Source organism: Agaricus bisporus (genome assembly GCF_000300575.1).
Source record: "Agaricus bisporus var. bisporus H97 unplaced genomic scaffold AGABI2scaffold_2, whole genome shotgun sequence".
Lineage (NCBI taxonomy): Eukaryota > Fungi > Basidiomycota > Agaricomycetes > Agaricales > Agaricaceae > Agaricus > Agaricus bisporus.
In genome coordinates, this window is record NW_006267355.1 from 502662 (window position 1) to 527178 (window position 24517).

Here is a 24517-nt window from a genome sequence, read left to right on the forward strand (position 1 = left end):
ATTATAGTCGATGAAGAACCACTGCAGAAGCGCTGGATAGAAATTTATCCCATTATTTTCTTTTACAAAACCATGAATTACCCTTGCAGAGATAAGTCAATCATATACGAGACAGCTAGATTCAATTCGGCGAGATAGTTACATGTTATCGGCCAACCAATTGCGCAAGTCTATGAAGCCGCCATTTGTATCACATTTTTCGTTGTCGCTGTTGGGTTTTATTGCGTGGCGAACGCAAGTGCTGACGAACGCGACCTCACCACTTTCCCAGTCTGTTCAATCTATTTCCACATTCTAAAACACCCATCTCAGTCTTTTCATCTTCAACTCCGACCAGTCCCTCGATGCCTACACCTCTACTTTGAGAAGCTCTTTGATTCTCGAGTTCACGTTCGAGGATGGTTTTTACTCGCGTGACAGCAAGTGGTTCATCGTATTGAGGTGGTTGGCATTGGCTTCACTTCTGGGAAAAATTTCCGCCTACTATGATGTGTGACTCAACGGACGTCTGATGAAAATGTTTATAAAAGGTGGCATTCGTGTTCTAGGCTTTAGAAGTGGTATGCCGAACTAGTGCCTTTGCGTATATCACGCTCAAACGTTCTTAGATGGTAATCCGATTCTTGCGTCCGCTTCGTCCGCTGGGCACATAGCACTATGGGATCTCAACAACAGGGGATAACAGGGGCGCGGCTTAGATGTGTCTATTAATAGACTTTGACCACTCCATCACTGACGAGCTCTGACGAGCCGTCTACTTTGTCCTTTCACATAGCAGGCTCAAGCCTTTAGATTCAGGCCCCAAGTCATTCTCGCGACGACGTCTTACTGCAAAGGCCCCTTGTCTTTTCTCTTTTGCCATGGTTCACTTTTTCCGAATCCCCAGGTTTGCTCCTCGTCTAGCTAGGACCCTGTTTAGTCCAAGTCGAACGACTGGATCCTCGATCACATCCGCCACCGGGCTCCAGTCTATTCACCGTCCTTTAGCTTTCGACAAAATACTTCGCGCAAAAACTGCTGCAGCGTCAAGCGTCGTCAACTCGCAAGCTCCAAGATGTCTCTCATTCCCAACAAAGCAAAACACTCAGATCTCCTATACATGCTCAGCCATATAAACACTTCACCACAGTGGAGCTGTTCTTGTATTCCAACCGCCATCATCTCGAATTGCTTATCGCCAAACCTGAATTGCAACATGTACCGTCCTTGTGATAAATATGGTGAGTATTCCTCCCTTTCGCCATTCCAAGTACTCAAGGTGCTCTAAGATCTCCAAGACCTCGAGATAAATGACAAATACATGGGCTATCGAGCCGCCGCTCAAAAACTGGCAAATTACATCACTCTGAGCCCGACTCTTCCCCATAAACCCACCGTCTATTACCCCACTACGCTTGGTGAACCAGAGGTGCCACTCGAAGTGTACATCGCCCGCATAATCTCTGCCTGCAGGGTCCCGGATATCGTCGCCCACGCTGCCCTCTACCTCCTCAGCTCCATCGCACAGGCTGGCCAACCCCAAGTCCCTCCCGGCCAGAATAAATGGAACTATGCCGTTTCTTCCCCAACGAAATTCCCGCATGTCCTTTTCCGTGCAGTAATCGGTACTCCCTTCTCCCGAGCAGTCAAGTCTGATTGGGATGAACAACACCTTTTCATCGGAGCATTTAACCTCGCAATGACGGCGTATAAACCCATATTCGAGGAACAGCGCCTTAAAAAGTTCTATCCTCGGCGTATCAGTGACTTCTGTGGGATTCCAGAGGTGGTGATCGAGGATATATCTGCCACATTCAAGAAATGCGTCAGTTATGAGCTTGAAACAGTAGTCGATGCGATGCTGAGGCAAGATTTCGTGCTCGACCTATCCGAATTGGATTGTCCCCTCGTCCTCGCTCGTCAAAGGCTGTCGCCGAAGCCCAAGGATGGGAATCGGAAGGGAAATGAGAAGGATCAGAAGAAGAGGTTGAGTTTGAAGCGATCTATCAATTCACTTTGGAAGTCGCACGAGAAGGCTACCCCCGTCAAGAGTAATCTCAGAGGCAAAGAAATTGTTATTGTTGGGCGGAACTAAGAGCTGCAGGGAATCTGGGTACGGATGGATTTTATTTTGCTCTATTATTATTGCTATCTATACTTCTCTCGCTTACATGACTCGGACTTGTTTTCTCGTATCTACTCAATCTGGATTTCATATTTCCCGCGAACGAAAGCGATCTAAGTCGCACGAAATAAGATATCGGGCTCACAAAACCAGAAAGATATATAGTCATATATGTCCCCGGGCAAGGAAGCAGCAAGGTCAGTAAAGGCAGGCTCGTGTATGGCACAAGGTACTGTGTCTGGTATGAGATGGAGTAATAATGGTAAGGGCGGTGAGTATATGCGGGGCTAGGTACACTACACCCCTCTCAGTGTTTCAGGGAGAACATCGTTGAGCTATGCTAAGGCTGACTACCCCCGGCCATGAACAATAACATAAACCGAGGATCGTGCAATGGTAGGAACGGAAAGAGTCGGTGGTGCTTCGGAATGAGAGTCGAGTACCAAGGAAAGACTGATCGTATCCGTTTTGGAGCGCTATCAAGATTAGCCAACAAGATAACTTTTCGGCATTGATAGTAAGTAAAAGACAATATGAACGGAGAACATGCAGACAAGGGAGCTTCTCTCGTGTTACGAATGCGATTTAGATGAGTAACTATTAATAAACTCTTTCTATTGTTCCGGCGGGAGAGGGGGCTGGAGTCGGTGGACATGGACGTCATGCATCCATGACTCATTACATGATGACCATATGAGACTTGAGTCATGATTTGTGGCGGCGGGATACTGATGACGTCCTTTATTCATTTCCCACAGCAGCTAAAGCTATATTTAGCTTATATTGAGATCAAGGGTGTGCTATTAATAAACTTATCGTCGTTCGCAAGTTGATCCTCTAATTATCCTCGAATTTCGCATCTGAACGGTATAAAGCCTCAGGTTTAGCGCTACTCTTGTAGGTCTATATTCTCTGCGGAGATTATATGTTGTACTTGTCCTCCGCGACGATTAATTTTTACTAGAGTGGAGCCATTAAATCTTGAAGTCTTTGAAGTCGATCATGCCAAGCTCAACTTTGAACTCGTCCGTACCTATCTTCCACTGCTGTTACCTGACATACTGGACGGCTTCAGCTCAAACTGTCATGAAGAAACGGGTACCTCGACGCCAGGGTGAAACCAACTTCTCCTTTCCCATTCCCTGGTTATATAAACACCTCGAAAGGTGAAACTATTCTTTAGTTGCACCACCATCTCAACTGCAATTCTTCTCGCCATATCGCACGACGAGTTCTTACCGCGAATCTTCAAAATGTGCTTCCCCACAAACTCAACTCGTAGGTATACCTTCCTTGAACTCTTTACGTCTATGCTCAAACGCCTTCAGCGGGTACCGATATTTACATGGGCCACGGACTCATGGCTCGCGCATTCTCAAAGTATATTTCCCTCACCCCGACTCTCCACGGCTGTTATTCCCGTGGTACAAGCCCTTCAGAAGAGCCTCTCGATCTCTACGTCGCTCGCGTGATCCATCTCTGCCAAATCCCCGATATCATCCCTTACATCGCCCTCTACATCTTGATCTATTCCACCCAAACCTGCCATTGCCGCCGTCCTCACGAAGACAACGATGATGCCTGTTCATACCCATCCAAGCTCTCTCACGTCCTTTCTCGGGCCGTTACACGAACCCAGTTCTCTCGAATCCGTAAATCCCATTGGAGCGCCGCGCATGTTTTCATGGGAGCATTCATGGTCGCTCTTCAGACTTCCAAAGTTACATTCGATGGGGAAACTGATGACTTTTGTCGTTGGAGCATATTGCCGGAGGTGTCGGGAATACCAGAAGAGGAGCTCGAGGAGATATGCGAGGCATTTAAGCAATGCCTTACTTGCGAGCTTCGAGTGGCGATCAACAAAATGCGGTTTGAGAGGGTTTTTAAACCCTTCAATGAAGTCGATTGTCCGTTTCAGCTTGCTCGTCGAAACCAACTATTGAAGATTAGGGAGAGAAAGGAGAACGGTCAAAGACGGAGATTGAGCTTGAAGGGATCCATTGGCCATCTTTTGAAGCCGAAAGAGAAGGAGACTGATAGTATTGAGTCGGAAGAATGATTGGAATCAGCTATCCGGGAATTTATTGGACTTCTGCTTGATTGTCTCATCTCTACTGTCTATATCTTATTTCACTTATTGGACATCGGAATCTTATCTTTATTTTACCATTTATCACTTCAAGCGTCTTGAGCGGAATGATTGATACAGCAAGAATTGTAATTGCTTACGACGCAATTGGGACCATTTTTATTGATCATTAAGAGATCCCGGGGTGGGTGGGGCATGAACATTGCCGTGCGATACAGTTGATGTTTTGGATGTAGAGTGAATAGTCTGAGCACCGTATTCTCCGCTCGTTTATGTGTAAAACCTTGTATTTTGTATCCAAAGGCTTGAAGTGAAGGCCGCTCAGGCGACTGCAAGGTGTAAATCGTACAGACCGCCAGCTGAGACACGAGTATGAAGGATGCAACTTGAATCACAGTTGACGTCGGGCGAAACTTCTTTACATTGTACCAATGTGTAGAAATCATAGGTCAAAGAAGAGACTATTCCAGGGTAGTAAACAGTTCAATGGCTATGTCGGAGGAACGTCAGGTTTCGGAAGCTGCACATCTCCAAAATAGCCAGTTATTGGGAATTTGAGGGAGAGGGAGAGCACACAGACTGGCATATCCAGCCCAAATAAATAAAGATATGTGTCAAGAGTCGAATATCATTAATCATGTCCCATCACCGCGCCTCAACCTGTTAAATTTGGGCAATGTTTCCTTCAAATAATCGGCATGCTTTTTGCGTAAATCTGCCTCCTGGACTTTGCCTCTTCCACTCCATGTACGCCTCTCAGCAGAAGGTCCGTAAACGACGGTATAGTCCGGTAAAACCTCATCCTCGGTAGGGACGAGCAAGACACCTGGACTAATGACACAGTACGAACCCATACTGACAGTATGATGTACGCGCGAGCGAGTGGATATGGTGTTGGAATTGCCGATCGAGGGACATTCAATTCCTAAGGTGAATATTAGCACAGATGTATACATGTACTGGTCATAGAAACTCACGAGAACCGATTTCGAAAAGATTATCGTCACCAATACGCATGGTTTCTTTCTTTCTAGAAACACGAATAAATAGTTTTAGTATGTGAATACAGCACCCTGGAATGTGGAAATGGAGACTCACCGGTTCACGATGATAGCGCTTTCCTCGATGATACATCCTGAGCCTATGATGATTGGGCCTGCGATAGCAAAAATAGTTGCTTTAGGATGAATTATCGTGCCTGAAAGACGTTTTAGAAAAAGTGTGAATCTGGAGGAAACCGAGAACTGACCAGAGCCGATTGTGATTTCTCCTTTGAGTTCAACATCCTGGCAAACAACAGCTTTCGAGTGAATCGTGAACTTGTCGCGTCTGTTTGACTGTGTCAGTACAAGGTACAAAGGGGGAGAGAAAGACTCAACACATTGGCGGCATTGTTAAGTGAGCTAAAGAAGGTCAAGAAGGTCCTTTGCCTATGTTTGGCCATCAAAACCCTGTAAATCAAAAAAGCTGACGAAAATGGAAATTTCGGCGCGTATCCCGTGTCAGTGAGGAATACGGATACGGATACGGATACGGTCACATGTATGTTAGATAATCATGATATGATCACGTGGGAACGACGTTCAATGTTTCGACGTGGTGTTCTCTTGCGCTCAGTGCTCATATCATGGACAACGAAACTCCAGACTTCGACTATGACACCCTTTTCGACTTCAATTTCGATGACGCAGCACTTGCTAGACTGGCCGAAATTGAAGAAGAGGCATATGCGCCCAAATTAAATAGCTCTCGAGCCATCTCGGCAATAAGGTGCTGTATTGATTCAAAATGATTCTTTTTCCCATCTCTGACCTATTCATAGTGAGGAGGCAAATCACGCTCCCACAGCCGACCCGGCAGACCAACTGGCAGGTCCGTGTAGATCCTCACCCATCACTCCCACTCCTCCAATTCCTACCACCAAACGAGGCCGCGGCCGTCCCAAAGGAAGCAAGAACAAGAAAAAAGGAGGCTCTCGTACAGATGAGGAGGAACCAGGACTATCTCGTAAAGGTCCTGGTCGTCCCCGTGGTTCTGGACATCGGCAGGTGGCCCAGGCCAGTCATTCACAAAGTGTAGGATCGAAAACGTTTCCGCCTGCTGTCACTGTGGTATGTATAAGTAATAATGTCTTTCTTGATGATTTTCGGATTAATTTCGTTTTCAGGTTGAACCCCGAACACTTCCGGCAACAAAACCTTCTCCACATCCTATAGCCAACGACACTGCTACCCCGGATTCATCAACGGTACGTCAAGACCAGACATTTAAAGATCAAAATCATTGAATTTTCTTGTAGTCTAATAGTAGCCGGCTCCCTGAACATGAACATAACACAGAGTCTGCCAAGTTCATCACCAGTACTGCGAAATCAAGCCAGACGTCTCCTCTCTCCACCATTCCCGCAACGTCTCCCACTCAATTGTCAGGTAGTCTACAAGCTACCCCTCGATATCAGCCTCAAACAATCTCTGTTATTCCGAGCGATGACCCGGAACTTCCAGTTGATTCAGGATGGAATGAGGACGAAGATGTTTATGAGGGACTCCTGTTTGATGGTTATGATGATGATTATGACAGTGAGGAGGATGACGACGATGAAGGCGATATCAATTCAGATAACGGGAACACACATCCGACTCCTCATTGCAATACAAAACGTTCGACACTGCCATCATGGCTTCACGATGCCTTCATAGAGAAGCTCGACGAGTCTCGAAAGCGAGGAGATGACCAATTACCACCCCTCTATCGTATTAATCAATCTTTCTGGTTTCCGCAACGTGCACCTTTCTTTCTCCTTAAACGTTCCAATGTTACTCCTCAATTGTTGTTCAATCCCCGTTTCTTTCTCTGGGACCCGTTACCTCTCTGTCCTCATGGAATAAAATGCCCAAGTTGTTCAAACAAGCTGCATCGTCATCGCGAGATCGATCGTCCACGCCGCTGTGTGGACATGAATAGTATTTTTTGGATGATAGGATATCGCTATCACTGTCCCAACTGTAAGAACCCAAAGTCGCAGAAGAAAACAGTGACTTTTCGCAGCTGGGACTCTCGAATTCTCTCTGCATTGCCAAGGGCGCTTCAGCTTGAATTTCCGGCTATCCTTACTCGCCGAAGTGCACTTTCGAAGTCAGCGTTTACTATGATGCGGAGTTGCATCCAAAATGGGATGGGAACCAAACAATTTTCAACTTCTTTACGCATGCATCATCTTGAACGCTATGATGAACTGCATCTTCAATATCTTCATACTGTTGCTCAACGACGACTTGCAAATTGGTGTGGAGTCACAGCGGTAGTTTTCCCGGAGTTTTTTGATAAATCAGAAGGAGGGTTTCATGGGTTTATCCCGTCGTCATCATGGCTCCGAAATATGTATGACAACTTTATAAAGGAGCATCAGCAGGACATTAACCAACACATTTCGTTGTTGTCCGCTGACGTTTGTGCTATAGACCACAGTCACAAGGTACGATGCTATACTTCTGTAACTGGTATTAATTCTAACTGTATGTATACAGATCACTAAGCACATTGCTCGTATCAATGGAGTTCAGGTTTTTACGGGACTCCTCACACTCACAAATGATTTCGGTGAAATCCGTGTCTGTACACTTGTAGCAACAAAATCGCATGAGCAGTTTCGAGCTGCACTCGAAAATATGAAAACCTCACTCGTCACATACGGCCACAAGCCACCTTCACTGTTCTACACTGATAATATGGCTGATAAGCAGTTTTTGGAAGAGGTCTTTCCTTCGCTTAGAGAAGACGTCACACCAGTTGAAAAACACGCCCATCTTCCCATCTTTACAATTCCCGAATCACCAGAAGTTCTCATACATGTCAAGCAGGCCACAGCAGCAATTGATCAAGCTGCTCGCACTATTCTGGACACCATACCAATAGTAGATGGAGGATTGTCTGGACAGATTGTTGTTGGTTTGGATATCGAATGGAATGCGGAAGTCCAGCCTTATGGAGGGGTAGTTCGTGAACGTACTGCTGCAGTGGTACAGATCGCTTGCGGAAATGTCATCTATATACTACAGGTATGAATCAATCATTTTTGATATGATTTTCTTACCAAATCTGACTCACCGTTACTCAGGTTGGAGATCTCCTTGCTGCGCAACAGCTACCATACCAGCTTCGCCTTCTACTGGCTAATCCCTCAGTCATAAAAGTTGGTTGTGGTGTTATTGCAGATCTTCACTCTCTCGAAGTAGCAAGTGGCTCGAAAACTCCATTTGTTGGTGGTCTTGAACTTGGAAAGTTTGCCAAGGAGCGTAACCTGGTCTCAAGTGCACGTGTTAGCCTATCCGACCTTTGTGCAGTCACGCTTCAGAAGTGTCTGAGGAAAAATCTTCCTGAACGTATCAGCAACCGTTGGCAAGATGAAATACTTTCAAATGACCAAATTAATTATGCCGCTCGAGATGCATATGCTTCTCTAGCTATTTATAATGTTCTTATCACTATCCCTACCCCTCATCCACTTTCCGATATTCTAACTCCTCAAACGCCAGTGTTTCTGTATCACCGTGACAACACTCGCATTATCGCACATGGTAAACTATCAACTCGCTTAGGTCAAACTACATATGATGGAATCAAGATTACTTCGAAGCGAACAATTGTTACGATCACAAAGATACTTATTCCTGGTGCTATAGTCAACTTCTACAAGAAGTCTCTTCAAGAATTTGGTCAACCAAATTTTGACCTTGTTGTTCTTCGCAGTCACCTCCGCATTGCACCACTATTACAAGAATTTCCAGTTCTACCACCAGCTCCACCAGCTCCTGTTTTACCAGCCATTTTACCACCTGCTTTGTCAGCAACTGTAGAAGTCGAGAAGGCTGATGAAAATGGAGTAGCCAGTATCCAGCCCAGTTCTATCCCTGATGAGGAGTCGTTTGGGCAGCTTCTTTTGTACGGCTCCCAAACTGAACCTAGTACTGCCGAGCCTTATCCAAGACTTGATCAGTATATCTCGGATCCCGTCTCAGCGGCACAGGGACAACATATTCTAAAGCCTGTACCAGCCAACTGGCCCGACTTTCTTCGTAGCAGAGTTCTCAAGGATCCTTTTCATGTTTTTAACATGTTCTATATTTCGCGTACTCATGGGCTACGAGCTACGTTTGCTCGGGCACTTCGTGATGCTATCTTCATTCCAAACAAAGAAGACATTATGAGAATTGATCAATGGGGCATGATGCAAGACCCACCAGTCAGCTACGAGAAACTTAAAGTTACATCACCAAAATTTATCCACCGCCACTGCCGTCGAATTATTCCTCCTCCCGAAATCCTTTATCCTCTCGTCCATAGTGTATTCCAGACATTTGGACACCTTCAGGATGCAAAAACACGCCAGCCTCTATTTAACGAGAATTCTTGGAAGGTTGCAAATAATATTCTATCTCTTCTCCAGAACGGATATGTATCCGATCCTCCCGGAATTCCTCTATATTCTCAGATTGGCATTGACTGTAAAGCGGGAAATCTTCCTGTTTACCGATGCTTCCGTGGGACTAATTTTACTGAAGGCGGCGTTCACACTCAGCTCCGACCCCGACTACCAACATCAGGTGCATCCGTTCGTCATGTATACTCATGCCTTCTCGATTTTATTCTTCGTCACAACCTTCTAGTATGTTTTCTTACTCCTATGCGCTAGATTACCTTATTCATAAAACCATAAACTAGGTTGGAACTCACAACCGCACTGGACAAGTGTACAAAGGTCACACGAGCATTTGGCTCACCAACGAAATCCAAGAATGTCTTATTTCGCTTCATGATACTGTCCAGGAAGTCCCTCAATTAGTTGGATGGATCAACGGCAATTTTTACGAGTCGACATCAGAGGTTGCAGGTATTCTTCCTATCCCAATGGGCGTGCAGGAGTCATGTGGAATAGCAACCTATTTGCCTACACATGACGCCAAACAGCCAAATGCATTTTTGGCTTCAATGCAGCAAACTCGAAAGCCTGTCGTTCCCATCCATTCACCAGTCGAACGGGATCTTTTCCGCAAGCTCCTTCGCGAAGATCCCACATTCAATAATTCTCGAACAGGGCCCCAATGGAAACAAGCCATAAAAGTGTGGAACCGGAAGGCCGAAGAACAGAGCGACATTACTTACAAGGTCAGTCTTATTACCTGTCGTCCTCATTGCATGCTCAACTAGACTCTGTAGCTCATTGAACATCTCACATCGTATTTCACAGAATGGAATACTAGTCTCAACGTTAAGGAATCTCTGACAATGAGCACGACTGAGCGCAAGACGCTTCGCGACTACATCCGAGGGCACCAACTCGACCAGCGTGCACCAACCGTACCCCCAACTACACTTGCACCACGTACTATCACACGTGGCTTCTGTTCCACTGACAATATACTCGATCTAACACATCCATCATCCAATACCAACGAATATTCTCGAAATGAGACACCTACATCAGTCGCAACAGCTCTACGGGCCCCAGCCAACAACTCGACCACTTCCGAAGCTACCCCCGGTACCCTCAACTCGAAATCGGCACACTGTGACCCAAGGCCCGGATCGAGTATACATGAAGTGATGGTGCAGCTCTCTCGGAAACGGGTAGCGGATTCACTTGAGAACAACAAGCCGGTGAAGAAAGCAAGGATCCGCCATTGTGCAAAGTGTGGACGTCGCGAGTGTAGAGGAAACCAGCGTGCTCACTGGTGTTCAAATGCCTGCCAGGACTGCGGAAAGTCTTCCTGTCGAGGAAGGAACTCGAAGAAGCCACAAATGAGGTGCGACCAGGGTTGGGACTAGGTTTGAATAGCTTTTTCTAGGGTGTATTGGGATATGCAATGTGCACAACGAGGTACACAGTCGAGTCGAAGACCAAATGATTATATTTTATTATTTTATTAATTATATAATCTTCTCCTCACCGATACCCGTATCGCGCCGAAATTTCTGAATTCTTTCGTATTTCATGGACAAGTCAGCGCCATGGACCATCGCCAAAGGCACGTTAACGATATGCAAGTCCGTTTCCTTCTTGACCCGTCATTCAATACAATCAACCTTACATTCTCAACCACGTAGCTGCTGTTAGTGCAGCCGCGACTGGCATTTCAAGTATCCTCCAAAGACAAGACCGTCTCAGCGTTCATATCGCCGCATCAGCGTTAAATAGTGCCATCACTGCGACCACATTTTTCAGTGAGTTTTAGAGCGGTCTTTCATTTTCCTTAGCTTAAACATCCAGTTTAGGTCTACGTGAATTTGTTGTCAGTCCTATCTTTGTTTACACCCTGCCTTTCGAGCAGTATGAACGACGTCGACGCGAATTTGGCATCGAGAAAACGATCCTCGCAACACAAGGCGTGACTTCCGGCGACATTAATATTTCGTCAACTCGGAGTAACAAGTTACTAGACAGTGCTGTGAGCGGAGCAATAACGGGGGGAATTTTGAAAGGAATCAAAAGTCAGTTCTTATCTATCTTGATTTTTCACGAAAATAACGCGCCTGGATAGCTGGTACTAAAGGCATATTAGAACGCTCAACCTATGTCGGTGCCGTTTGCATGTTTCTGCAACTCGCCTACAATGAGTTTGGCATCCAGCGGCTAAAATACATATCCCGGTCTAATTCGATGAAAATACCAACACTACCTACCACCGGGGAGCCATCAGAGGATTTCCGCTCTTGGAAAGAGAAGGCACTTGGGCTAATAGGTGTGAGACGTATGTCGAGCGAAGAGTACCTCGAGCGAATGAAGTTGCAGAGGGAACAGTATATAAAGCGGATAAAAGAGCTTGAAAGAGAGCGTGAAGAGGAGAGGAATACGGCTGAAACTACTAAATAAATACCTGTCGCCATTCAGCACTATTAATTTATACATTTGTTTTACCAAAAAAAATGGCTTAAGCAACCAGTCCGAGAAGTTCAAATAGGTTCAGCTTGCACCTTCCGTGGAGATGTGTGGACACCCAGGGGTCTTAATTAGACACGTCCGAACTTATGATCTGGTAAAATGAACAGAGGCATTTTTTGGACAATTGATCATGGAGAGAAGGACAAGTCCTTAAATTGATATACACCTAACTAGCCAGCAGATAAGTAGAAATCTTATCTCTGTTGGAAACAACTCACCGTTCTGTATCTATCCCATTTCTAATCCATTTTCCAAATGTCAATAACACCTTTCCCACTTTCATCAAACCCTCCGACAACAATTCGTTTTTCATCAACGATCAACGCATTGACTTTAATCATATTCTCGCATTGACGGTGCCAGACAGCCTGATACACCACTGCACCAGTGTCGTTCCCATATATGAGATTATAATGCGTAATTGCACCTTTCAGTGTCGAAAGCGTCAATTGCGTAGGGCTATGAAAAGCACTTCATCATTGAATGATAATGAAAAGTCAGAATATATGATGGACAGGGAGGGGATCTCAACCTACACAGCGACTATAGGTGCTTCAGCAACTGAAACGACAGATGCCTGTTCTAGATCCAGACCTCCCCACTTGGATTTTTTCTTGGTCTTGGATGTAGAAGGAATTTTTTCACCTCCAAAACCGAGCCAGAGCTTCCCATCTGCTGTACCCGCCGCAACGATACCATTCGACGCAATACTCAACGACATGATGAAAGGAGGTGACATCGCAATTTGTCCCTCTTGTGCCGATAGACTGGCTGAAAAAAGCAAAAATCGATGAGTTCGTAATATAGAATGATATCACAGAAACTGAAAGACGAACCCAGATTTTGTTTTGATACAACTTCGTCGCGGACGATATCTGTGTGTAGTAAAATGGCATCACAACCTCCACTGACGAGTTCTCGTGGACGTTCAGGTATCCATTCCACTGAACCACACATCTATCTCATATAGACACGCAGATGGAATCATGAGATCTCAAAAGGAAAGGAAAAAAATTCAAGACGCACAACATCATGTTTAGTCTTCAGTTTCACAACAGTTTTCGAGGATAGATCGATGACGCCCACAGATCCCGAATCCGTTCCGAAAGCCAAATGCGTTTTCTCCCAATTGAGCGCAAGCTATGCTAAGCTCTTTCAGTTTTCTTTCGTAAAGCCTATAAACGTTTTTAAGAAGACGAACATCTTGTACTTCATCATCGTCATCGTCTTCATCTGATACCACAGTAACAGTTTCAAGTGCATCGTCGTAAGTTTGAACGAGTTTAGGTGTATCTAAGCGGTATTTGAGAATCTATGCGCGTCGAACGCGTTTTCCGTGTGTGTTTCTTTGTGACCTTTGTGGACAATTTGCATACATACCTGTTTTCCAGAGGTGACCCAAGCATCTCTAAACTCAGTTCCCGGCCGTTTCATACAAACAATTGCAGATATCGTTTTGCCATTTCCTTTCACTGCCCTGATAACCTTGAACGACGAGAGATCATATACGCGTAGGTCGCCGTTATCTATTCAAAGAGTTTTGTCAGAATACACAGAACAAAATGACAGTAGTTCATACCCGAGCCGGCGTATAAATGACCGGCATGTCCAAAAGCAAGCGCGGTTATTTGCCAGATATTTGGTGTCGTCAGTGATTGAAGGAGAGAGAATGAAACTCCCGGATGAGAGTATGGGTTTTCGTCAGGCATGATTGAACGTAATCAGACAATCTCCGCCAATCACTTTATCACCAGCCTAACAAAGTGCGTGCCCATACTCAACTTGGCAAGCTTCAAACTTCATTACATTGTGCACAGTGTACATATAAGTAACTATAGAGTATCCCGAACAAAACCCAACGTCCCCAGCGACGACGTTATCAACTCTAGCACTCTCTGACTCTCCTTCTTCTGTACCTTTTCCAATACTTCCAACTCCTCCCTAAGCTCCTCGTTCATGATTAACTCATCCGCATGAAGATGTAAAAAGACATTCATCATCGTCTCCACAGCTTCAAAATCCCTATGCGTCACAAGTCGTCTTCGAATAGCACGCATGAATGTATTCAAACTCTCAATCGAGGTCAACGACCGGAGTTCAAGGTCTAGCGCTGCTGGTTGCAGCATTTTTGCTTGATGGAAAAATCCCTCATCTGAAAAAAAAAGGAGAATAAACTTCTCCAATTCTCATGACAGACCAAGATACCACTTACAATCACCTTCAGGATCTGCCTCTAATAACGTTTTGTGGAATACACTTTCTGCACCGCCAGCGGCTTTATCCAACCTTTTTGTCGGTTTCTTCGACTTTTGTGTCTCCTTCTCCGCGGGTGCAAAGCGCGTCTCAACTCCAGGTAGAGTTGGTAAGAAAAATGGTGCCTTTTCTATAGGTTTTGGTGGTTCTTTTGGTTTATTGCGTTGTTGTATTACTTCGAGATTCAGCAGCGTTTGCCACCTTGCGCGGGGTAGTAATGTCATCGTAATAAGCTCTCCATCGAGTTGGGGTGGGGTAGAAAAGACATCGAGCGGGGCATCCTGCACGGTAAGGGCTTCCAAAGCTTCCAGAGCTGTCACGACCGTTAATCATTGTTATCTGCGATATTTTTGTATTTACGCTCACCATCATCTTCAGCGGTGCCTTGCATGGATGGCAGGGATACATCTTGGATATCTTCCTCAGTGATTCCCTGGAAGGAAACTTCCGCATACTGGGCACGGTTCGCCCTGACAAAAGGTTGTTAGAATGCAATACGGTGCCCTTGTCAGCTCAGATACATACCACAGATAGACTCCGACACTATCAACATGGGCAGTTGCTAAGAAATCACCCGTCGGAGAAAAAGAGATGCTCGTTGCAACACTCGATGTTTTAAAGGCATCAATCAGGCGGCCAGTTGGTAGATCAAACGTTCTTATAGTGGAATCCAGCGAAGTTGCAACCAACCACCGAGCATCAGCTGAGAAAGTCTAAACTTCCGTCAGGTTCAGGTACGCACAAAATCGGAAAAAATTGAACTGACCATGTCCAAAACTCTTCCTCGGAAACCACCCAACTCCCTGACAATTCTCCGCGTTTCTATATCCACCACTCGAATGACCACATCATCACACGTGACGGCCACCAACCCACTGTCGCGATGCATTTCTATCGAAACTGCAGTCGACGGCAGTATCAATATGTGTTCTAATTTCGTTGTCTGAAAATCAAAGAACTATGGTCGAACAAGCGTTAGTAGGAGTATAAGAGCAAGCTGCAGGAGGACATACGTTGAGTGTTCCATCGAGCGTACTAGCAATAACAACTCGATTCAGAGGGTCCGTGCCGAGACCGGTAATGACTCTATCTCGCTTTTTAGCTCCATTCCGCAGCCTTGCCAAGGCCTCTGGCGGACAAGGGCCAACGTCATAAGATTTACGTTTGATCCCTGATTGCATATTCCACATGTGTATCAGTCCTGTCGAGGAGCCAGCCAGGCCAAAATTACCGCAGGCAGTGACGCATATATCCTGCAAAGCCATCAGAGAAAGATAAAAGGTATGTTTTTTCAGATGGCTTACCTTGACAGATCCAAGGGGAAGACGTTCTTTACTTTTACCCTTGATCGAATCTGCGAAGCCAAACGTATGTTTACCGAGCCTCTTATTTAACATGGTCCAAGAGCGAGCAAATGTCTCGTCGGTATGTGCAGTAAGGATATCATCCCAGTCTTTCGAGCGTGTTGTTGAGTAAGATATCGAATTGATCGGGGGAAATTTGAGGGAGGCAACGGGTATCGAGAGAGAGGTCGCCTTTTTCGCTAGTGAACCTAAAGGTATCGTCAATATGACCGACTTGAGGAGCTAATCAATAACAAATCACCTTGTGAGAGCTCAAATGACCTTGAATCTCTCACAACGGATGTACACCTCAGGCTGCGATCCCTAGACGCGGTCAATAGCTGCTTTCCATCATCACCGTAGTAACGGATGAGATGGGGTGGAGCATGATGACCAGAACGGAACTTCAATAGCCTGGGAGCAGATGTCGGTGAGTCAAACAGCCATTGCTAAAGGGTAAATCAATAAGGGAGTTTAGTCGTCCAGCCAAAAGATTAACCTTCACGCTGTTATCTTCACCTGATGTAACTAGTACGGGCTGGCTGGGAACCCATTCGACAGCAGTAATAGCACCATCATGCGCTCCGCGTATCATGTGTAGCAGCCGGCCCCCGTTGTTAAGATCCCATAGTGCTATGTGCCCAGCGGACGAAGCGGACGCAAGAATCGGGTGGCCATCTAAGATTGTTTGAGCGTGATATACGCAGAGGCACTAGTTCAACATACCACTTCTAAAGCCTAGAGCACGAATGCCACCTTCCATAAACATTCTCATCAGACGTCCGTTGAGTCGCACATCATATACTGAAATTTCCCCAGAAGTGAAGCCAATGCCAACCACGTCAATAGCCGGTGATTGTACGAGGGCCGTTATAGCACAACCAAGAGCAGGAGCGTCGGACGACTCGGGTGATGATGTGAGTTTCGCCAAAGAAAAGTTTTGGATAAGAGTTCTAACCAGCATAGGACTCAGTATTTGATAGATAACATGCAAAGCATTCGAAACACACACTTGGTTTTGATATTCCACAGTTGGAGGGAGCCTTCACTGCTGGCAACAATCACCTTGTTGACATAGGTCGCAGGATGTAGAATGGAGGTGGCAGTGAATCCACGCTCGAACTGAATGGAGGTTTCAAATTCTGGAGGACAATGTTGGAACAAATATCATGGATGAGGATTATACACATACCGCCATCGGATGTGTCCCATACTAACATGTGTTCTCCATCTTCAGTCAATGTAAGGAGAGCAGTGCCGAAGGTTTGGATGTAAGAAATTGGAGTGTCGAGTGGGTTTGTCAATGTAGAAACCTAAACCCAATCAGTGCATAGACAAATAGCATAGGGCGGTATGGCTGACGGGTTTTCCTCGAATATATTTGATAGCATGTGGCCCTGATGCGGCCCATACAGCGTCGCCATCGAGGGCCAGACTCGTTATTTGCTCAGGTGCATCTGGACCTGCAGAAAACCCTTAGACCTTTTAATATACACGAGTGCGGAAAATACTTACCCACAAAGAGCAGAGTCATCTTTCCGCCCTCCCACAGGGCCCATGCTTTGCCCAGACAGGTCAGGATATGAACTCGTGGTCCGTCTGTTGCTCCCTTGTAGGATCTTGTCTGAAGGACGAACGGTACATGGTTTGTGATCAATCCCAGAGCCCTGAACGGGGCGAAAAGCCGAGGTTTGTGTGTCGCAGTTGCCGCATTCGTGCGCAGACGTTTGCGGGGTGGCGGGCTTGCAGAGTCGACCTCCATCGGCTCGAGATTTTCTCAAATTGAACTTTTGAAAAAGACCAAAGTTATCATATTGATCCACGTGACCTCGACATACACCGACTCTCCTCCGCTCGTCATGGAGCCCCAAGTGATATCCCCCGCCTCTACATTTACGCCGCAATCTTTGCTTTTGGTATCACTTGTGGCCGCACTACTGTGTGTGGCGAGTACGTCTTTATTCATCATCCACCATTCTACCCCATGTCAATCTCATACCAGTCGCATTCTTCGTCAATAGACGAACTTCCCGCTCAAAAGGAACAGACCTCCTGCTGGTCGGTGCACCCGATGCCGGGAAAACAGCCCTCTTGACCGCCGTACGTCCCGCCGTTTCTTGTGGATCCGGATAATAAATACATATTGCAGCTGGCCTACGACCAAAGTCTGCCAACACTTACATCTATGCAGACTAATTCTTCAGTCTACTCCATCTCATCTAACAAATCTTTCCTTGTGGTTGATATTCCTGGGCATCCCCGTATCAGAACCCAAGTTCAAGAGCATCTGTCAAGTGCGAAAGCCATTGCATTCGTGGTTGATGCAAGTACCATTTCCCGTAACGGGGCAGCCGTCGCAGAGTACGTGTCTCTTATCGCAATGAAGGCTAATTCTTACCGGCTTCCAGGCATCTCCATACTATTCTTCATGCAATCACCTCGCTTCCTCCTTCACAGTCCCTTCCCTCCCTGTTGATAGTAGCGCACAAGGCCGACCTACTGAAGGCGGGAACTTCGGTCAACCAAAATGAACCACTTGCTGTCACGCGAGTGAAAACCATCCTCGAACGTGAACTCGAGAAACGAAGAGCTTCTCAAAGTGGAGGTGTAGGCATCGAGGGACTGGGAGCTGAAGATGAAAAGACCGAGATGGGTGGTTTAGATTGTGGAAATGGAACAAACGCCTTCAAATTCGATGACTGGGAAGGTGGCGAGGTCGCGTTCGTCAGCACTTTTGTTCGCCAGGCAAAACCCAACAGCGACGACGAGAAATGTGATGCGGATGGCGGCCTCATGGACTTGCGCAATTGGTTGGCCGATAACATGTAACTATCTCGCCTAGTGAATCTAGCTGTCTCATATAATGGTCAACTTATCTCTGCGAGGGAATTAAGTAGGTATATCAGTCTGTGTACTCTCCCTCTCCCTCAAATTCCCAATGACTGGCTGTTTTGGAGATGTGCAGCTTCCGAAACCTGACGTTCCTCCGACATAGCCATTGAACTGTTTACTACCCTGGAATAGTCTCTTCTTTGACCTATGATTTCTACACATTGGTACAATGTAAAGAAGTTTCGCCCGACGTCAACTGTGATTCAAGTTGCATCCTTCATACTCGTGTCTCAGCTGGCGGTCTGTACGATTTACACCTTGCAGTCGCCTGAGCGGCCTTCACTTCAAGCCTTTGGATACAAAATACAAGGTTTTACACATAAACGAGCGGAGAATACGGTGCTCAGACTATTCACTCTACATCCAAAACATCAACTGTATCGCACGGCAATGTTCATGCCCCACCCACCCCGGGATCTCTTAATGATCAATAAAAATGGTCCCAATTGCGTCGTAAGCAATTACAATTCTTGCTGTATCAATCATTCCGCTCAAGACGCTCGAAGTGATAAATGGTAAAATAAAGATAAGATTCCGATGTCCAATAAGTGAAATAAGATATAGACAGTAGAGATGAGACAATCAAGCAGAAGTCCAATAAATTCCCGGATAGCTGATTCCAATCATTCTTCCGACTCAATACTATCAGTCTCCTTCTCTTTCGGCTTCAAAAGATGGCCAATGGATCCCTTCAAGCTCAATCTCCGTCTTTGACCGTTCTCCTTTCTCTCCCTAATCTTCAATAGTTGGTTTCGACGAGCAAGCTGAAACGGACAATCGACTTCATTGAAGGGTTTAAAAACCCTCTCAAACCGCATTTTGTTGATCGCCACTCGAAGCTCGCAAGTAAGGCATTGCTTAAATGCCTCGCATATCTCCTCGAGCTCCTCTTCTGGTATTCCCGACACCTCCGGCAATATGCTCCAACGACAAAAGTCATCAGTTTCCCCATCGAATGTAACTTTGGAAGTCTGAAGAGCGACCATGAATGCTCCCATGAAAACGTGTGCGGCGCTCCAATGGGATTTGCGGATTCGAGAGAACTGGGTTCGTGTAACAGCCCGGGAAAGGACGTGTGAGAGCTTGGATGGGTATGAACAGGCATCATCGTTGTCTTCGCGAGGACGGCGGCAATGGCAGGTCTGGGTGGAATAGATCAAGATGTAGAGGGCGATGTAAGGGATGATATCGGGGATTTGGCAGAGATGGATCACGCGAGCGACGTAGAAATCGAGAGGCTCTTCTGAAGGGCTGGTACCACGGGAATAACAGCCGCGGAGAGTCGGGGTGAGGGAAATATACTTTGAGAATGCGCGAGCCATGAGTCCGTGGCCCATGTACATATCGGTACCCGCTGAAGACGTTGAGCATAGACGTAAAGAGTTCAAGGAAGGTATACTTACGAGTTGAGTTTGTGGGGAAGCACATTTTGAAGATTCGAGGGAAGAACTCGTCGTGCGATATGGCGAGAAGAAGTTGCAGTCGAGATGGTGGTGCAACTAAAGAATAGTTTCACCTTTCGAGGTGTTTATATAACCAGGGAATGGGATAGGAGAAGTTGGTTTCACCCCGGCGTCGAGGTACCCTTTCTTCATGACAGTTCGAGTTGAAGCCGTCCAGTATATCAGGTAACAACAGTGGAAGATAGGTATGGACGAATTCAAAGTTGAGCGTAGTATGACGACTCGTCGACGTTAAGAACTTCCAGATTTAATGGCTCCGTTCTGGAGGACACTTCCACAGTATGGCCTCTGTAGGAAATATCTACCGACAAGAGCAGTATTAAACTTGAAGCTTTACGCCTGAAAGCCGAGTGTAAATAGAGGCGAGCGACGATAAGTGTATTAATAGCACAACCTTGATCTCAATATAAGCTAAATATAGCTTTTAGCTGCCGTGGGAAATAAATAAAGGACGTCATCATGCATATGCGCATGTTAGTATCCCGCCGCCACAAACCATGACTCAAGTCTCATATCGTTATCATGAGTCATGGATGCATGACGTACATGTCCATCGACTCCCCCCCCCCCCCCCCCCCCCCCCCCCGGGGGGTATGATAGAAAGAGTTTATTAATAGCTACTCATCTAAATCGCACCCGTAGCTCGCTCGTCTGCATGTTATTCGTTCATATCGTCTTTTACTTATCTTAGGCTAATCTTGACACCGCTCCAAAATCGATACGATCAGCCTCTCCTCGGCACTCGACTCTCATTCTGTAGTACCACCGACTCTTTTCGTCCCTAGCATTGCACGACTCTCAGTTTATGTTATTGTGCATGACCTGGTGTAGCCAGCGTCAACATGGCTCAACGATACACTGAGTGTAGTGAACCTAGCGTCGCATATACTCACCGTCCTTACCATTCTTACTGATCTTGTGGCTTCCTTGCCCGTGGACATATATGACTAGTTATCTTTCGGGTTTTGTGAGCCTGATATCTTATTTCTTGCGACTTGAATCGCTTTCGTTCGCGGGAAAAATAAAATCCAGATTGAGTAGATACGAGAAAACAAGTCCGAGTCATGTAAGCGAGAGAAGTATAGATAGCAATAATAATAGAGTAAAAATAAAGACCATCCCTGCAGCTCTTAGTTCCGTCCAACAATAACAATTTCTTTGCCTCTGAGACTACTCTTGACGGGGGTAGCCTTCTCGCGCGACTTCCAAAGTGAATCGATAGATCGCTTCAAACTCATCCTCTTCTTCTGATCCTTCTCATTTCCATTCCCATTCCCATCCTTAGGCTTTGGCGACTGCCTTTGACGAGCGAGGACGAGGGGACAATCCAATTCGGATAGGTCGAGCACGAAATCTTGCCTCAGCATCGCATCGACTACTGTTTCAAGTTCATAACTGACGCATTTCTTGAATGTGGCAGATATATCCTCGATCACCACCTCTGGAACCCCACAAAAGTCACTGATACGCCGAGGATAGAACTTTTTAAGGCGCTGTTCCTCGAATATGGGTTTATACGCCGTCATTGCGAGGTTAAATGCTCCGATGAAAAGGTGTTGTTCATCCCAATCAGACTTGACTGCTCGGGAGAAGGGAGTACCGATTACTGCACGGAAAAGGACACGCGGGAATTTCGTTGGGGAGGAAACGGCATAGTTCCATTTATTCTCGCCGTGAGGGACTTGGGGTTGGCCAGCCTGTGCGATGGAGCTGAGGAGGTAGAGGGCAGCGTGGGCGACGATATCCGGGACCCTGCAGGCAGAGATTATGCGGGCGATGTACACTTCGAGTGGCACCTCTGGTTCACCAAGCGTAGTGGGGTAATAGACGGTGGGTCTATGGGGAAGAGTCGGGCTCAGAGTGATGTAATTTGCCAGTTTTTGAGCGGCGGCTCGATAGCCCATGTATTTGTCATTTATCTCGAGGTCTTCGAGATCTTGGAGCACCTTGAGTACTTGGAATGGTGAAAGAGAAGAATACTCACCGTATTTATCACAAGGACGGTACATTTTGTAACTCGGGTTTGGCGATGAGATGACGGTTGGGATTCAAGAACAGCTCCACTGTGGTGAAGTGTTTATATGGTTAAGCATGTATAGGAGATCTGAGTGTTTTGCTTTGTTGGGAATGAGAGACATCTTGGAGCTTGCAAGTTGACGACGCTTGACGCTGCAGCACTTTTTGCAAGAAAGATTTTGTCGAAAGCTAAAGGACGGTGAATAGACTGGAGCCCGGTGGCGGATGTGATCGAAGATCCAGCCGTTCGACTTGGACTACGGTCCTAGCTAGACGAGGAGTAAACCTGGGGATTCGGAAAAAGTGAACCATGGAAAACAGAAAAGACAAGAGGCCTTTGGGGCAAGACGTCGTTGAGAATGACTTTGGGCCTGAAGCTAAAGGCTTGAATCTGCTATGTAAAAGGACAAAATAGACGGCTCGTCAGAGCTCGTCAGTGATGGAGTGGCCAAAATCTATTAATAGACACATCTAAGTCGCGCACTGCCCTCTAGAAACCCGGGCTTCCGGGTTTTTTACAGGTAAGTATCTGATCTCTTCTGGAGGAATAATGCAATATGGGACTCGGAAACCGGCTGTATGAATAAGGCAGACGGACTCTATGGTCTCACTCAAAGTGGGTCAGGTGAAACCTTGCCGAGGGAAAAATTCCACATCGAGGAGTGTTGAGGACGTCAAATGCTGGATAACGATGCGTAGCATCATTCAGTACCTTTGGAGTCCACAATTTAAGCTTCAACTATCATGAACCTCACTCTATTAGTCAGTTAAAACTCTCTCGGTAGGGGAAGAAGGCGGCAAAATAAAAATTATATCGAGTAGATACGAGAAAACAAGTCCGAGTCCGATAATCCAAAGAAGTAGATAGTAATCATAATAGAATCAAAATAAGAATCCTGAAACTCCAGATTTTTTGTGAGGTCCGCAATCGCATGAGTCCCTGACGAGAGTAACCTTCTCTCGCGGTTTCCAAAATGAATTGATAGATCTCTTCAAACCCATCCTTTTCTTCTTACTCTTCTCATCCTCCTCCTCCTCCTCCTCCTCCTCCTCCTCAATATTAGACAAACACCTTTCACGGGCACGGGCGTGGGGACAATCGAATTCGGATACATCAATCACGAATTTGTCCCACATCATTGACTTGACTGCTGTTTCAAGTTCTTTGCTCATGCATTGCTTGAACGCATCAGATACTTCCACGACTTCATCTTGCGATACTTCAGAAGCTCCAACCATTCTCCAACAGCGCAACTCTTTCTTGAACTCCTTCTCAAACACGGGCTTGTAAACCGAAAGTGCGAGGAAAAATGCGCCCATGAAAAAGTGTCGTTCGCCCCAGTGAGGTTTGATTGCTCGGGAGAACGGAGTTCGGGTTACGGCTCGAGAAAGGGTGTGCGATAATTTGGATGGGGATGAATGGTTGTATGTCGATTTATCCTCGTCGTGAGGGACTTTGCATTGGCAAGCCTGAGAGATGGAGGCGAGGAGGTAGAGGGCAGTATATGCGACGATATCTGGGACTCTGGAGGCATGGATTGTGCGGGCGATGTACTGGTCAAGTGGCAGCCCTGTTTTAGGCGATACACAGGGCGAGCGGGATGATGGACGGTGAAGAGTAGGGCTACGAGTGATGTAGTTTGCGAATTTCTGACTGACAAGCCGATGACCGAAGTATTTGTCGTCGCGCGGGGGACCTTGGGGGTTTTTGAGTACTCGAAACGTCGAAGAAGGGATCACTGACGGTAACCATCACTGGGACAACACATTCTGCGATTCGAATAGAGATAACTTGATTCGAGATGGTGGTTGAACTTCAAGAACCGCTCCACTGTGTTGAAGTGTTTATATGGCTGGGCATGGAAAGGAGAATTGAATGTTTGGATTCGTTTGGAATGAGAGACATCTTGGAGCTTGCGGGTTGGCGACGCTTGACGCTGCAGCACTTTTTGCGCGAAGTACCTTGTCGAAAGCTAAAGCACGGTGAATAGATTGGAGCCCGGTGGTGCGGATGTGATCGAAGATTCAGTCGTTCGACTTAAACCACTAGATGGGACCTGATGGGACCTAGACGAGGAACAAATTTGGGGTTCGGAGAAAGTTAATTAATATGACAAAATAAAGAAGACAATGGGCCTTTGGGGCGAGACATCATTACGAGAACGGCTGTGGTTCTGATGCTAAAAGTTTGAATCTGCTTTGTGAAAGGAGAGAGTAGATGTGGAATCTGGATGGAGTGTTTAATGTCTATTAATAGAAAATCCTAGGCCGAGCGCACGCTAAGGAAAATTGGGTTCCGAGTTTTTTCAGAAATATATCTGATCTCCTCTGGAAGAAAAGTAGGGTATCGGAAACCGGTGGTATGATGAATATCATGTTCTGTTGCTAGACTTGAAGTAGATCAGGAGAAAGCTTCCG

The 24517-nt window shown here is 46.2% G+C and overlaps 11 protein-coding genes across 11 annotated transcripts; 5 read left to right on the forward strand and 6 right to left on the reverse strand.

The window, feature by feature from the left end:
• Window positions 1-1195: 1195 nt before the first annotated feature.
• On the forward strand, window positions 1196-2074 carry AGABI2DRAFT_176434 (hypothetical protein; the record flags this gene model as incomplete). The annotated part of the gene is made up of 2 exons (XM_006457804.1): window positions 1196-1220; window positions 1269-2074. The coding sequence occupies 2 exons, from the start codon at window positions 1196-1198 to the stop codon at window positions 2072-2074; spliced, it is 831 nt and encodes a 276-aa protein (XP_006457867.1).
• Window positions 2075-3357: 1283 nt separating this feature from the next.
• Window positions 3358-4163, forward strand: AGABI2DRAFT_114892 (hypothetical protein; the record flags this gene model as incomplete). The annotated part of the gene is made up of 2 exons (XM_006457805.1): window positions 3358-3382; window positions 3433-4163. The coding sequence occupies 2 exons, from the start codon at window positions 3358-3360 to the stop codon at window positions 4161-4163; spliced, it is 756 nt and encodes a 251-aa protein (XP_006457868.1).
• Window positions 4164-4759: 596 nt separating this feature from the next.
• AGABI2DRAFT_190269 (hypothetical protein) lies at window positions 4760-5612 on the reverse strand. The gene is made up of 5 exons (XM_006457806.1): window positions 5575-5612; window positions 5443-5522; window positions 5292-5391; window positions 5171-5223; window positions 4760-5118 (listed from the first exon to the last, which is right to left on the reverse strand). The coding sequence occupies exons 1-5, from the start codon at window positions 5583-5585 to the stop codon at window positions 4829-4831; spliced, it is 534 nt and encodes a 177-aa protein (XP_006457869.1). The 5' UTR covers window positions 5586-5612; the 3' UTR covers window positions 4760-4828.
• Window positions 5613-6034: 422 nt separating this feature from the next.
• On the forward strand, window positions 6035-11138 carry AGABI2DRAFT_215844 (hypothetical protein). The gene is made up of 10 exons (XM_006457807.1): window positions 6035-6304; window positions 6361-6441; window positions 6493-7668; window positions 7721-8251; window positions 8311-8455; window positions 8597-9113; window positions 9180-9858; window positions 9915-10358; window positions 10410-10575; window positions 10687-11138. Exons 3-10 carry the CDS (start codon window positions 7150-7152, stop codon window positions 11016-11018), a joined length of 3333 nt encoding a protein of 1110 aa, XP_006457870.1. The 5' UTR covers window positions 6035-6304; window positions 6361-6441; window positions 6493-7149; the 3' UTR covers window positions 11019-11138.
• A 46-nt stretch (window positions 11139-11184) lies between these two features.
• Window positions 11185-12063, forward strand: AGABI2DRAFT_114895 (hypothetical protein; the record flags this gene model as incomplete). Its single annotated transcript, XM_006457808.1, has 4 exons — window positions 11185-11237; window positions 11308-11414; window positions 11466-11681; window positions 11732-12063. The coding sequence occupies 4 exons, from the start codon at window positions 11185-11187 to the stop codon at window positions 12061-12063; spliced, it is 708 nt and encodes a 235-aa protein (XP_006457871.1).
• A 177-nt stretch (window positions 12064-12240) lies between these two features.
• On the reverse strand, window positions 12241-13844 carry AGABI2DRAFT_190271 (hypothetical protein). Its single transcript, XM_006457809.1, has 8 exons — window positions 13712-13844; window positions 13513-13658; window positions 13334-13444; window positions 13159-13272; window positions 12969-13089; window positions 12669-12903; window positions 12351-12603; window positions 12241-12302 (listed from the first exon to the last, which is right to left on the reverse strand). The coding sequence occupies exons 1-7, from the start codon at window positions 13839-13841 to the stop codon at window positions 12372-12374; spliced, it is 1089 nt and encodes a 362-aa protein (XP_006457872.1). The 5' UTR covers window positions 13842-13844; the 3' UTR covers window positions 12241-12302; window positions 12351-12371.
• A 120-nt stretch (window positions 13845-13964) lies between these two features.
• Window positions 13965-17490, reverse strand: AGABI2DRAFT_182993 (hypothetical protein; the record flags this gene model as incomplete). The annotated part of the gene is made up of 14 exons (XM_006457810.1): window positions 13965-14284; window positions 14345-14698; window positions 14752-14855; window positions 14911-15098; window positions 15152-15343; window positions 15399-15638; window positions 15690-15937; window positions 15991-16177; window positions 16228-16406; window positions 16455-16681; window positions 16741-16870; window positions 16921-17041; window positions 17091-17191; window positions 17244-17490. 14 exons carry the CDS (start codon window positions 17488-17490, stop codon window positions 13965-13967), a joined length of 2838 nt encoding a protein of 945 aa, XP_006457873.1.
• An 80-nt stretch (window positions 17491-17570) lies between these two features.
• AGABI2DRAFT_190273 (hypothetical protein) lies at window positions 17571-18806 on the forward strand. Its single transcript, XM_006457811.1, has 4 exons — window positions 17571-17678; window positions 17731-17840; window positions 17878-18089; window positions 18137-18806. Exons 1-4 carry the CDS (start codon window positions 17588-17590, stop codon window positions 18555-18557), a joined length of 834 nt encoding a protein of 277 aa, XP_006457874.1. The 5' UTR covers window positions 17571-17587; the 3' UTR covers window positions 18558-18806.
• A 437-nt stretch (window positions 18807-19243) lies between these two features.
• Window positions 19244-20048, reverse strand: AGABI2DRAFT_114899 (hypothetical protein; the record flags this gene model as incomplete). Its single annotated transcript, XM_006457812.1, has 2 exons — window positions 19244-19974; window positions 20024-20048. The coding sequence occupies 2 exons, from the start codon at window positions 20046-20048 to the stop codon at window positions 19244-19246; spliced, it is 756 nt and encodes a 251-aa protein (XP_006457875.1).
• A 1165-nt stretch (window positions 20049-21213) lies between these two features.
• On the reverse strand, window positions 21214-22092 carry AGABI2DRAFT_176439 (hypothetical protein; the record flags this gene model as incomplete). The annotated part of the gene is made up of 2 exons (XM_006457813.1): window positions 21214-22037; window positions 22068-22092. 2 exons carry the CDS (start codon window positions 22090-22092, stop codon window positions 21214-21216), a joined length of 849 nt encoding a protein of 282 aa, XP_006457876.1.
• Window positions 22093-22981: 889 nt separating this feature from the next.
• AGABI2DRAFT_114901 (hypothetical protein) lies at window positions 22982-23868 on the reverse strand (the record flags this gene model as incomplete). The annotated part of the gene is made up of 2 exons (XM_006457814.1): window positions 22982-23796; window positions 23844-23868. The coding sequence occupies 2 exons, from the start codon at window positions 23866-23868 to the stop codon at window positions 22982-22984; spliced, it is 840 nt and encodes a 279-aa protein (XP_006457877.1).
• Window positions 23869-24517: the final 649 nt, after the last annotated feature.